At 37.7% G+C, this 13,338-nt stretch overlaps 1 protein-coding gene across 1 annotated transcript in view; it reads left to right on the forward strand.

The window, feature by feature from the left end:
• Positions 1-13,338, forward strand: part of LOC106880430 (glycine dehydrogenase (decarboxylating), mitochondrial) — a 98,875-nt gene that overhangs the window by 70,587 nt on the left and 14,950 nt on the right. The window contains exons 16-20 of the mRNA XM_052970245.1: positions 1,373-1,448; positions 2,930-3,055; positions 4,463-4,542; positions 11,352-11,421; positions 12,356-12,468. Of these exons, the coding sequence (XP_052826205.1) occupies positions 1,373-1,448; positions 2,930-3,055; positions 4,463-4,542; positions 11,352-11,421; positions 12,356-12,468 (465 nt within the window). The remainder of the gene's footprint in view (positions 1-1,372; positions 1,449-2,929; positions 3,056-4,462; positions 4,543-11,351; positions 11,422-12,355; positions 12,469-13,338) is intronic.

Consider the following 13,338-nt stretch of genomic DNA (forward strand, 5'->3'; position numbering starts at 1 on the left):
TATATATATATATATATATATATATATATATATATATATGTGTGTGTGTGTGTGTGTATATGTTTGTGTCTGTGTTTGTCCCCCCACCATTGCTTGACAACTGATGCTGGTGTGTTTACATCCCCGTAACTTAGCGGTTTGGCAAAAGAGACCGATAGAATAAGTACTAGGCTTCCAAAGAATAAGTCCTGGGTCGATTTTTTTCGACTAAAGGTGGTGCTCCAGCATGGCCACAGTCAAATGACTGAAACAAGTAAAAGAGTAAAAGAGTTATCATTGAAATCTCGAAGCTGTGAGAGAATGTATGATTAATTCAAAACATTGTAGATAAGTAAGCATTACATTCGACAGAGTAATCTAATTACTGAAGGGTTAAGGGTTGATACTACAAAATATCATTAAATAAAATCCTTTAGAAGTTTTTTCTGCAATAAAATTCTCTCTGGGTATGATAATTATGTTCCCTTCTTATGTCATACTGCTCTAACTAATCATTGGCTATCCTAATTATCATAACAATAATTCTTTCTGATTTTGGCACGAAGGTAGTAAAGAAAAGTCAATTATATGAACTCCAGTATTTGACTGGTACTTTATTTTATTGACCCCCAAAAGGATGAAAGACAAAGTTGGCCTCAATAGTATTTGAGCTCAGAGCCAGCAGAAATGCCACTAAGCACTTTGTCCACGGTGCTTGTGGTTCTGCCCATCCTCTGCCTTAATAATAATAATCCCTTCTACTGTAGGCACAAGGCCTAAAATTTGCAGGAGAGGGATAGTCAATTATATCGACCCCAGTACTTAATTTATCAACCCCAAAAGGATGAAAGGCAAAGTTGATCTTGGCAGAATTTGAACTCAGAATGTAAAGATGGACAAAATATTGCTAAGCAATTTCACCTGGCATGCTAATGATTCTGCCAGCTCACTACCTTAACACCAACAACAACAACACCCACTGCTCCATGCTTTCATGGCCCAGACAGAATCCATTGAGGTTGACTTTTTACAGCTGGATGCCTTTCCTGTCATCTGCCTTCATCTATTTCCAAGCAACGTTATAACTCTCTATGACTAGACATGTCACTATGGAAGACTGGAAAGAAAAGACACTGCTTGTAAGGCAGTGCCACTCGTTTACAGCTGCCATATGATGTGAAGACAAGGATGACACACACACACATAATGGGCTTCTTTCAATTTCTGTCTACCAAATACATTTACAAGGCTTTAATCAGCCTGGGGTTACAGTAGAAGACACTTAACCCAATGTGCCATGCAGTGGGACCGAACTCAAAACCATGTGATTTGGAAGTGAACTTCTTAGTGACACAGCCATCAACTTACATGTTTTAAACTTACTATGTTTCAGTGGTGCTCAGGGTGAATATGCAGGACTCTGCTCCATCATGGCCTACCTCAGTGACCATGGTGAAACACAGAGAAACGTGAGTATCTTACAATTTGTCCATTCTGCTTAAAGTGAATGGTGCAGCTGGTTAGGGTATGGATCACATCCTACAAATGAAGCTCAGCTTTTAATGGCTCAGTCCACCTAACTATAAATAGGTAATATGTGGAACTACAGTCTACTAAGTTGTACATTAATATGATGTGGAGTTACAATCCATCTAACTGTTGCTAGCTACCATATGGAATTATAGTCATCTTAGCTGTTGATAGGTTCCACTTTGCAGTGTTGTCCACTTAGCTGTAAATACATATTGTGTGGGAGTACAATCTGATTCTCTGAAATTAGATACAATGTGGATATACAGTCTATCTAGATGTAAATAAATGCCATTTTAGGGTACAGGCCACCTAGATCATTGGTTCTCAACTGGGGTCTATACGGTCCTTGGCATATGTAAGATTTTGTAGTTAAAATTTATGTATTATTATAACCAGTTTCCAAACCAGGCCACAATATCAAAGTCTACCCACCATACTTCTCAATCCATCATCATTGCTTTGAGGTCTTGGATATATTTCAGGCCAATGTAATCAAGTTGTTGATATAAGTGTAATGATGGTTTTCTCGTTGTACATCGCCATGAAGTGGGTTCCATAAGACTAATTTGGATGCTTCCAGTCTTGGGTGGTGCACGCTGTGACCAGATAGTTTCAGCTGCGTTTACCTGATCTTTTCACTAACTTTCAGCTGGTCTCCATAAAGACATTCATTTGTCATTTGTTGCTGCTATTTCACATTTAGGTGGCAAATAGGGGGAAAGGCCTTCAGATATGAAGGTTAGCTGTGAATAAAGAAATAAACAGTCCTAGACCAAACATACTTAGACGAGTGAACCTCAATTATAAAAAAAACCCAACCTTGAATTGCAGGAGGTTGATACGCAGTGGATGCAAACTTCAACAAATTGATTCATTAGATCCACACGATCCTGTCTCTACTAATGAGGAAATGCAATCTACAAGGATAAGTGAGTGATTCCTGTCAGTATTAAGCCAAAAGGCCAAAATGTTAAAATTTATGTGCAATAAACTGGTTATGTTTCTACAATACACAAAATATTTCAACCCTTTTTTTTTTTAATACAATTTGTAATAACATTTAATTATATAAAAGCAATAGGATTTTTTTTAAAGCATTGAATGGTTGTGAGGGTCCATCCAACTAAAATAGGAATCAAAGGGATCCATAGGCAAAATATAGTTGAGAACCACTGACCTAGGCGGATGCACAGTGCACCTAGCTGTAATAGGTACCATGTGGAGGTAAAGTCCACTTAGCTGTAATAAGTACCATTTGGAGGTACTGTTTGTATGCATCATGTGAATATACAGATTACCTAGCTGTAAATATGTGCCATGCAATTTAGCTAGCTGCAAATTGGTACTATGTGAAATTGAAATTGTTTGTTGTTGTTAAGTGGTATAAAATATCATTATTGTATTCCTCTTCTTCAAGGTATGTCTAATCCCTATCTCAGCCCATGGAACCAATCCTGCCAGTGCACAGATGGCAGGCATGAAAATTCAAGTCGTCCGAGTTGCAGCAGACGGAGCCATTGACAAGGAACACCTCAAAGAAATGGTAAACCAGATCCCAGTGTTTAGTATCAAGGGTTAGGGTGCAGAACTATTGAATAGAGGCTCACAAGATCAAACATTTTAGTCACCTTGCACTCTTCATTTTTTTTTTCCCCTCTTTATGACTACTTTCACTACACCCACCACCACCACCACTATTACTACTCCTGTGGGGTTTTTTTTTCACTGATAAGGCAACAAACAAGATTTAACATATTCCAGTTGGTTAGATTTAAGAAGAAATACATCCCAAGTGTCACAGTTTAGCAACAAACAAGACTTAATGTGTTCCAGTTGGCTAGATTTAGAATAAAAATACATCTCAAGTGTCACAGTTTAATTGTTAGTGGTATGAAAGGCCCTTGTTTGCCTAGAAAATTCAGGTTTGACTACTGTTTATTTTGCTGTTAGTGAAGTACTGAGTGGTTGAAATTGGTTTTACATATGGATGATGCTCCTTAACTCTTTAGCATTCAGATTATGTGAAGGTATGTGGCTTAGTGGTTAGGGCATTCAGCTTATGATCAAAAGTTCATGAGTTCAGTTCCTGGTGACGCATTGAGTCCTTGAGCAAGACACTTTCTTTCATGTTGCTCCAGTCCACTCAGCTGGCAAAAATGATTTATACCTGTATTTGAAAGGGCCTGCCTTATCACACTCTATGTCATGCTGAATCTCCCTGAGAACTATGTTAAGTGTACACGTGTCTGTGGAGTGCTCAGCCACTTGCATGTTAATTTCATGAGCAGGCTGTTCCGTTGATTGGATCAACTGTAGCACTTGTTGTAACTGATAGAGTGTCAATTATTCAGATTACTGTCAAATGTAATGCTTATTTATCCACATCGATTTAGTCATGCATTACCTTGTAGCTTTGAAATTTCAATGAGATGAGAGTTAATTCTTAGAATGATATTGTAGGGTAAGTGTGGGAGGCCAGACTTGGTCAGTTTGAGCATAAAACAGCTTGAATAATTTGACCAGATATGGTTGGTTTAAATGCTGAAGGGGTTAAGTAATTTGTTACTGGTAGGAAAGGACATCATCTGTTTGTAAAACCAGGTTTTGTTACAACCTACTTCACAATTTAGTGGTTTGTAGAGAAAGAGATATCAGATATCATTGTCATCATCATTAAGTATCTGTATTCTATGCTGGCATGGGTTGGACGTTTTGACCAGATCCAACAGGTCTGAGGACTGCATTAAATTGAGAGCCACTGGTTTAGCGCATAAATCAGTATGAATTTTTGATTGGAAATTTTGATTTAGATCACATTAAAATCCTTTTGTTACCAACCTGCCTGAGATCACCCCTACTTCCATGATGCAAACTTCCTGGTATCTCATTCTGTGTTGTTAAGACTTAATTGTAATGTGTTAGGGTAAAATGTATCTTTATTTATCCATAGGTGGAGAAACACAAGGATACCCTTGCTTGTCTCATGGTGACTTACCCTTCTACTCATGGGGTGTTTGATGAAGACATTAGGTATGTTGAGTTTGTTTTGTGTTGTTTTTTGTTTTCAGACCTAACCCAGCAACTCCTGCTAATTCTAAGTTCATATTCTGCTGTATGCATTTCAGTATGTGGTTGTTTAGCCTTAGGTTACTCACATACCACAGACCTAAGATCACATGTTACGCTTTTGATTGTCCAATATTTTCATTTGAACATGTAAGTTGACTTTACCTGAAGATATCCCAGACTTGGATAGAGAATGAAAGTGAATTCAAGCAGGCTGGTAGGCAAAGATAAGTTGTATATATAAATATAAGAATAAAGATGTGAGAGGGCCCTTCAAATGTAGGGATGTGCATTTTTGAAAGAAGAAAAAGGTGTACTTTTATGTTACATTCGTTGTTGAAATGAATGATGAAGAGGTAGCTAACAAAATCTCGAAATGTGTTTTGGACAAATATTGTGTGTGTGTTCTAAATTCACAATGACAGACGATGCTAAAATATGTGGACATAAAGCATGAGGACATTGTAACTATTCTGTCTGCTTCCATACAACAACTGGAGAACAAGGCGTCATCTGCAAATACTTCTGTTTCTTTTTGATCGATCAGTCTACAAAACTATATAAAAGGACATGTTGGGGACTGATAAACCTTATTTATTGTTTTCCTTTATGTGTTCCAGCCCAAAGTCTGTGGCAATACTGGGGCATTGCCATTTGAAGACAAACCAAAATGATAGTTGTGCTTAACTGGGATTACCTGATAAAACATCATTTCAATTGAAAATTAAAATTTGTTCCCACAAGACCCACCACATGGTTCTACTTACTCTACTGAAGGGCACTTTGGAGCTTTTAGACCCTAAATAACTTTTACCAGGAATCTCTCTCAGCCTCTGCTCAACATGTTCACTGAGTCTGTTACATAAGTATCTACAAAATAGATGATATCGCAGATCATTTCATCATCTTCGTTATTTTTATACCTGCTTTCCATACTGCTATAAATTCAACTATATTTTATGACACTATTTAGAAGCCCAAAGTTGTTGTTGTTGGCACTCTGTCGCTTACGACGTCAAGGGTTTCAGTTGATCCGATCAACGGAACAGCCTGCTCGTGAAATTAACGTGCAAGTGGCTGAGCACTCCACAGACACGTGTACCCTTAACGTAGTTCTCGGGGATATTCAACGTGACACAGTGTGACAAGGCTGACTCTTTGAATTACAGGCACAACAGAAACAGGAAGTAAAAGTGAGAGAAAGTTGTGGTGAAATAGTACAGCAGGGTTCGCCACGATCCCCTGCCGGAGCCTCGTGGAGCTTTAGGTGGTTTCGCTCAATAAACACTCACAACGCCCAGTCTGGGAATCGAAACTGCGATCCTATGACCGCGAGTCCGCTGCCCTAACCACTGGGCCATTGTGCCTCCACTTTAAAGTTGTAGGTGTGTAGAAAAGGAAGCATATAATGACAATAATTCTTCCTTTGCAATCTCATTTGATCACCAGGACCCTGGGTAGTTAGGAAACTCTTGGAAAACTGATTGGCAGTTGGTCATCAGAAAAGAAGCCCCTTGGTTCAATGCAAGTGTTTTAGCCTTATCGTCTTTACACTCTAAGGAGGCTGTACTGTATCCCAGTCATGATTCCTGGATACCACTCTGTTTGCCATATTTTGTGCTATTGTTTACATCGCAACCTGCAGCTTTGCAGGTGGTCAAGGTACCCCAGAGCTATGATGCCTTAGATGTTGTAATCATTTTAGTCAGTGAGACCACTTGTACGTAGAGTGAATTATACCTTCTGAAATTCACTTTCATTCTTCCTTGACTAGTTCCAGTTGGAACCCTTCTCAGCTGTTTATGCCACTGCCTTTAAGAGATTTATATGTGAATTTGCCCACAAGTTCCGTTTCTCTTCTCTCAGTTTTAAAACTAAACTGCCATATCTCTTAGTCTTGTAGATGTGAACTATCTCTATTCTTTTCTATAGCACTAAGTTGAATCAGACTCACTTATTTTGATGAAAGAGAGCAGATTACAATATCTGGTCTCATGCCATTTGAGCATAAGTGTTTTTGTGTGAAATATGTTACAGTTAACCTCATCTTACTTTCCCTTATAATACAGAGATGTCATCTATTCTAAATTATAAGGTCCTTAAATAATTCTTTTACGTTAATAATGTTATATACTACATATTTTTTTGTATATTTAGTTGCTCATTCTTTCAACACTACTTTGACAAATACAACAGTGTTTACTTAACTGATTAAAACATAATAAGAGTGTCTGAAAAAAATTGTTATTAATTCATATTTTTGTTGTTGGAAGGTGTTATTTTCCTTATTGGCTTTGGGGTAGTAAATTTGTTTTTAATATTCCGTGTATCAAAGGTGGCGAGGTGGTAGAACCACAGAACACAAGACAAAATGCTTAGCGGTATTTCGGCCATCTTTGCGTTCCAAGTTGAAATTCCGCCGCAGTCAACTTTGCCTTTCATCCTCTCGAGGTCGATGAAACAATTACCAGTCGAACACTGGGTCGATGTAATTGACTTAGGCCCTCCCCGTCGAACCTGCTGGCCTTGCGCCAAAATTTGAAACCAATATTCCCTTGTATTAAATCCGTTAAAGCAAAAAATACTAAGATTTATCTCCCTTAGATTGAGTAATTGCTAGAGTAATTTCCCTTGCGTTTGTGTAAGGGAAGTTATTCTAGTAACAACAAGCGCAGTATGTGTATGTATTGCGCTCTTACAGCATTAAGAGTACTTTAACTCTTATTTCTAGCGATGTAAAGACCCTCATCACTTAGTGACGATTAAAGTTTTTTTTCTTCATGGTATTACATAGCGCCTAGCTGTTTATATTAATTTCTAGTAACAACTACTGTACCTAAGAGACGTTTTGGGGATATCGTCAAAAACAGTCTTAGAACTCTGGTGTGGATGTTGAAGGCAGGAAGCAGATGAAGGAAAGTCAACCGGTTTGGTAAGAAGTTATCTACGATTGTTGTAAAGCTTTTGAAGCACGGAGAAGCGAATGCTCGATCTTGAAACTAGTACTTCGTGAACAGGACTTGATTTCAATTCTTGAAAACGTTTGTGGCGTCTACAGTAGCCGCCATTGAGGAAGTACTATTCTGCGCATGCGCAGGGGACTTCGCCACCGGAAGCCCCTCGAGTTGCGCATGCGTAGTAAAACTCGTACTTAATCAGTTACTTTCATTATCTCGGTGAGTTGAGCTAGAGACCTTCTACATGACAACACCTCGCTCCTCCACGAAGCACTTTTCACCATGATGCTATCGATGTGATAGCTACTTGCTCCTCTGGCAGGCATCAAGGAAGCCCTTAACCTTCCCTTACCAAACTACAACTTAATCAGCGGCGGCTAAGCAGAATGACAGGAATTTGTATAACCAAGTATCATCCTAAATAAACCTTTTTATTATGTTGTTAATTGTTCTGATGTCTCTTCATTAAAAATGCTGTTAAAAGGTGATAGAGAGAGACTAAAGTCTCTATGACAACTATCATACCTTTACAGCTCTATTAGTCCAAAGACGGACTTGATCGTCATACGAGATGTCACGACAGCATTTACTCACTAAAGGGATGGCGCTCTTTTATAGATGAGAAAAAAGTGGCAATCACCATATATCTTGTTTCGGTCATTAGACTGCGGCCATGCTGGGGCACTGCCTTGAAGAATGTTCGGATCTTTTTGGTTTGACGGGCAACGAAACACTTTCAATCTTGGGACACTGGTAGAATGTGTCATATAAAACATCTTTTTCTCTTAGCCTTCTTAACAAAAAATTGTACATCGCAAGTTATTTCATGTTAAAGTTGTCGTATTTCTGTAATTTCAACCAATCACTGACGTCTATTCAGCTGAATACAGTTAGTGCTGTTCGGTGTCAAGTATGTTATTCCCAGTTTAATTATATCATTATTCCCTAATAAGGGTTAGGGTTCGGGTTTTAGGGTTAGGGTTATGGTTATGAGTTATAGGGTTTTAGGGTTAAGGTTATGGCAAAAATAATCATAACCCTGACCGTAATCCTAAAACTAACCCTAACTCTAAAACCCGAACCCTAAAGCTAAAACCAGTACAAACGCACGAACGATGTCATAAATAACAGTGACAAACGAAATATACACCGCTGATAGTTGTTGTTGACAACGGATAGTTTTTATTGACAAACAACGGCACTAATTTTATTCAAGGGAAAAGATCCCCTGACACCGTTGTTTACATTCCACGGCGTAATTGTTTTCACCTCAATAGACGTCAGTGATTGGTTGAAATTACCGAAATACGACAATTTTTTACATGAAATAACTTCGAATACAAAATTTTTTATCTGTTCTATAACACAAAATATACAAGTATTCGAAGTTTGAAAGTGTTTCGGTACCAAAAACACTACATAAAAAAATGTTGCCCATCAAACCAAAAAGATCCAAATGTTCAGTTGTATGAATCGATCTCAGTACTTTTTATTTTTTTAAGCCTGATACATATTCTGTTGACTTCTTGACGAACTGCTAGGTTCTGAGGACGTGAACACACCAACACTGGATGTCAAGCAATGTTGGGGGACGAATGCACACACACACATGTACATGACTGACTTCTTTCAGTTTCTGTCTGTCTACCAAATCACAGGGCTTTGGTTGGCCTGAGGCTATAGAAGAAGACACTTGCTCTAGGTACCACATAGTGCAATTGGACCCAGAGCCATGTGATTGAGAAGCAAGCTTCTTAACACACAGACATGCTTGCTCCTATATTTGTGCAAAATGGTTTTTGATATTTGATACCAAGCTTAAGGTAGCGAGCTCACAGAATCGTGGCACACCAGGCGAAATGCTGCTAAGCATTTCGCCCATCTTTACATTCTCAGTTCAGATTCCACTGAGGTCGACTTTGCCTTTCATCCTTTTGGGGTCGATATAATCAACTTGCCCCCTCCCGCGAAATTTTTGGCCTTGTGCCAAAATTTGAAATCGATATTAGATACCAAGCCAAGAATTTTGAAAGGGAGGAGTACTTCAGACCATCGACTACATTACTTTATTTCATCAACCGTAGAGGGATGGAGGCTAAGTTGACTGTGGCTGGATTCAAACTCGTAAAGAGCCAGAATAAGTAAAAGAAAGTTATTTTTATTCTAATGATTCTGCCAACTCACCACTATAGTAATAATAATAATCCTTTCTACTATAGGCACAAGGCTTGAAATTTGGGGGACAGGTATAGTCGATTACATCAACCCCAGCATTTCACTGGTACTTAATTTATCGACCCTGACAGGATGAAAGCAAAGTCAATCTTCACGGAATTTGAACATAGAATGTAATGACAGATGAAATGCCACTAAGCATTTTGCCTGGTGTGCTTAATGATCCTCCTTAATAATGATGATAATAATAATAATGCCTGAAATTTGGGGGAGGAGGATAGTTGATTACATCGACCCCAGTGCTTGAATGGTACTTATTTTATCATCCACCAAAGGTTGAAAGACAAAGTTGACTTCAGCGGAATTTGAACTCGGAATGCAAAGACGAATGAAATGCCACAAAGCATTTTGCCTGGCATGCTAACGGTTCTCCATGCTCATCACCTTAATAATAATGATGATGATAATGACGATGGTGATGATAATCCTTTCTACTTTTGGTACAAGGCCTGAAATTTGTGGGGAGTGTGTAAGTTGATCACATCGGCCCCAGTATTTGACTGGTACTTAATTTATTAACCCCAAAAGGATGAAAGGCAAAGTTGACCTTGGCAAAATTTGAACTCAGAATGTAGTGACAGACAAAATATCGCTAAGCATTTCACCTACCAGCTTGCCATCCTAATAATAATAATAATACTAATAATAACTTACCTCAGGTATTCAGTGACACTCTAACTTTGAGCACTGGACAAGAGGGATTTGGCCTTGGAACTTCAAGTATTCTGAAGCTGAGACAAACTGCTATTAAATGAATTTATCTCTGACCAAATGGGTTGAGAGCTACTCTTATTTGTTCAGTCATGCATGTGTGTATAAGTACATATATACATGCATATACACACACACGCATATATATATATAATTCAAATAGAAGTTATATTATCCTCATAAAGGGATGGTCTCATCCAAGGAAATACTGGTTGAATACCTAATATTTTTGGTGGGTAGGTTTATATATAAACCATGGTTTATAGTCATGTAAATGAAGATACTGAAGTTAATAAGAGTTTATTATCAACAAAAATCGATCATTATCTCTTACAGCTGTTTCAATTAAGCACAGTGAAATTAAAAGATATTAAAATCATATATACCTTTAGAAAATATTGTGTGTTAGTTGTTTGAATCATCACAGCAGACTGCCATGATGGTTCAAACAACTGACACACAATATTTTCTAAGGGTATATTCTTTCCCTCTCTGAAGAGATTAAACTCAGAAATATGACTTTAATATCTTTTAATTTCACTGTGCTTGATTGAAACAGCTGTAAGAGATAATGATCAGTTTTCGTTGATAATAAACTCTTATTAACTTCAATATCTCCATTTTCTTATTCTTCATATATATGTGTGTGTGTATATATATATATATATATATATATATATACACACATATAAAGGATATGAAGGGTATTGGATTCAACCAAACCCAAAGATAGAGCTAATATCGTGTAAATGCTGTAAGTCCATAAAATATATTTCTAACTTTGCTATTGGTCTCTTTATCCTTTTCTCTCTTTATATATATATATATATATATATATATATATATCATTAACCTTTTACTCTTTTTCAGGGAAATTTGTGATTTGATTCATTCTCATGGTGGTTTTGTTTATTTGGATGGTGCCAACATGAATGCACAGGTAAGACAGGCTTAAAATTTTAAGGGATGGTTTAAGTTGATCACATCAACTCCAGTGTTCAACTGGTACTCATCTTATCAACCCCAAAACGATGAAAGGGAAATTTGAACCAAGAGCATAAAGAAATGCTGCCGAGCATATTGTCTGACTCACTAACAATTCTACCAGCTTACCATCTTAAATATTGCAGTAATAATAGTAATAATAAACACAATAATAATGGTTTCAAATTTTAGCACAAGACCAGTAATTTTGGGGACAGAGGCTTAAGCCAAATACATCGACCCCAGTGTTCAACTGGTACTTATTTTATTGACCCCCAAAAGGAGGAAAGGCAAAGCTGACCTCAGCACCATTTAAACTCAGAATGTAAAGACAAGAAATGTCACTAAGCATTTTGTCTGGCGTGCTAATGATTCTGTCAGCTCACCAGCTGAATAATACTAATCCTTTCTACAAGAGGCACAAGATCTGAAATTTTGGGGGAGATAACTAGTCGATTACATTGACCCCAGTGCGTAACTGGTACTTAGTTTATTGACCCCCCGAAAGGACAGAATTTTGAACTCAGAATGTAAAGACGGATGAAATGCTGCTAAGCATTTTTCCCAGTATTATAATGATTCTGCTAGCTCACCACCTTAATAATAATAATGATAATAATAATGGTTCCAAATTTAACCACAAGGGCAGCTTTTTGAGGGAGGAGATGAGTCAATTACATCGACCCCAATATGCAACTAGTACTTAATTTATTGACCCCCCAATAGGAGGAAAGGCAAAGTCAATCTCAGCAGAATTCGAACTCAGAATGTAGCCGACGGTTGAAATACCTCTGAGCATTTCTGCAAGCTTGTTGCCTTATCTTTAAGTTTAACATGCTTTTTTCTTTTTCTTGTGTGTCTTGTTCTGACTTTCAATCTCAATATTTCAGGTTGGTCTGTGTCGTCCTGGAGACTATGGTGCTGATGTATGCCATCTAAATCTTCACAAGACATTCTGCATCCCCCATGGTGGTGGTGGTCCAGGAATGGGTCCAATCGGAGTGTAAGTAACCTCATCTCTTTCCATCCGGACTTCACTGCTCAGTTTCAATTCCTGGCATCAACTGTTTTGCATAGACTTGCTCTTGTTTAACCCCAGGTCAGCACTGATCCTGTAGACCTGTTATCAAATGTGTTCCAACTGTAATCATCCCTCTTTTTTTTCTTCTCCATATGTAGTTTATTTTGAACTACACAATCTTTTATTTTTGAAGGTGGTATGGTGTAATTTGAGGATAATTTGGCTATTATTTTTAACAAATTGAGTGTTTGCATAGAGGATCCTTTGTAAGGATGTTTACAACAGTCTAAGGTGTTAAAAATAACACATCCAAGTTAGGTTGGATGTGCTAATTAGTATTCATTAAAAAAAATGTTTCTGCCACTAATAGTTAATATATATATGTGTATATATCTTTATCTTTTATCTTTTACTTGTTTCAGTCATTAGACTGGCCATGCTGGGGAATTTTAGTCAAACTTATCAAACCCAATACTTATTATCTTTTGGTTAAGCCTGCTACATATCAGTCGCTGTTGCTGAACCACTATGTTATGAAGATGTAAACACGTCAATGGCGGGGGTCAAGCACAAACACAAAGACACACACACAAACACACACACACACACACACATATATGATGAGCTTCTTTCAGTTTCTGTCTACCAAATTCACTATCAAGGCTTTGATAGTTGGCCTGAGTTAACTTTGATAGCTGACCAGAGGTTGGCCTGAGGCTATAGTAGAAGACAATTTCCCAAGTTGCCCGCACAGTGGGACTGAACTCAGAACCTTGTACTTGGGAAGCAAGCTTCTTACCACACAGACGTGTCTGCACCTATATATATATATATATATATATATATATATAT

The sequence above is a fragment of the Octopus bimaculoides genome, chromosome 8 (genome assembly GCF_001194135.2).
Source record: "Octopus bimaculoides isolate UCB-OBI-ISO-001 chromosome 8, ASM119413v2, whole genome shotgun sequence".
NCBI classification, from domain to species: Eukaryota; Metazoa; Mollusca; class Cephalopoda; order Octopoda; family Octopodidae; genus Octopus; species Octopus bimaculoides.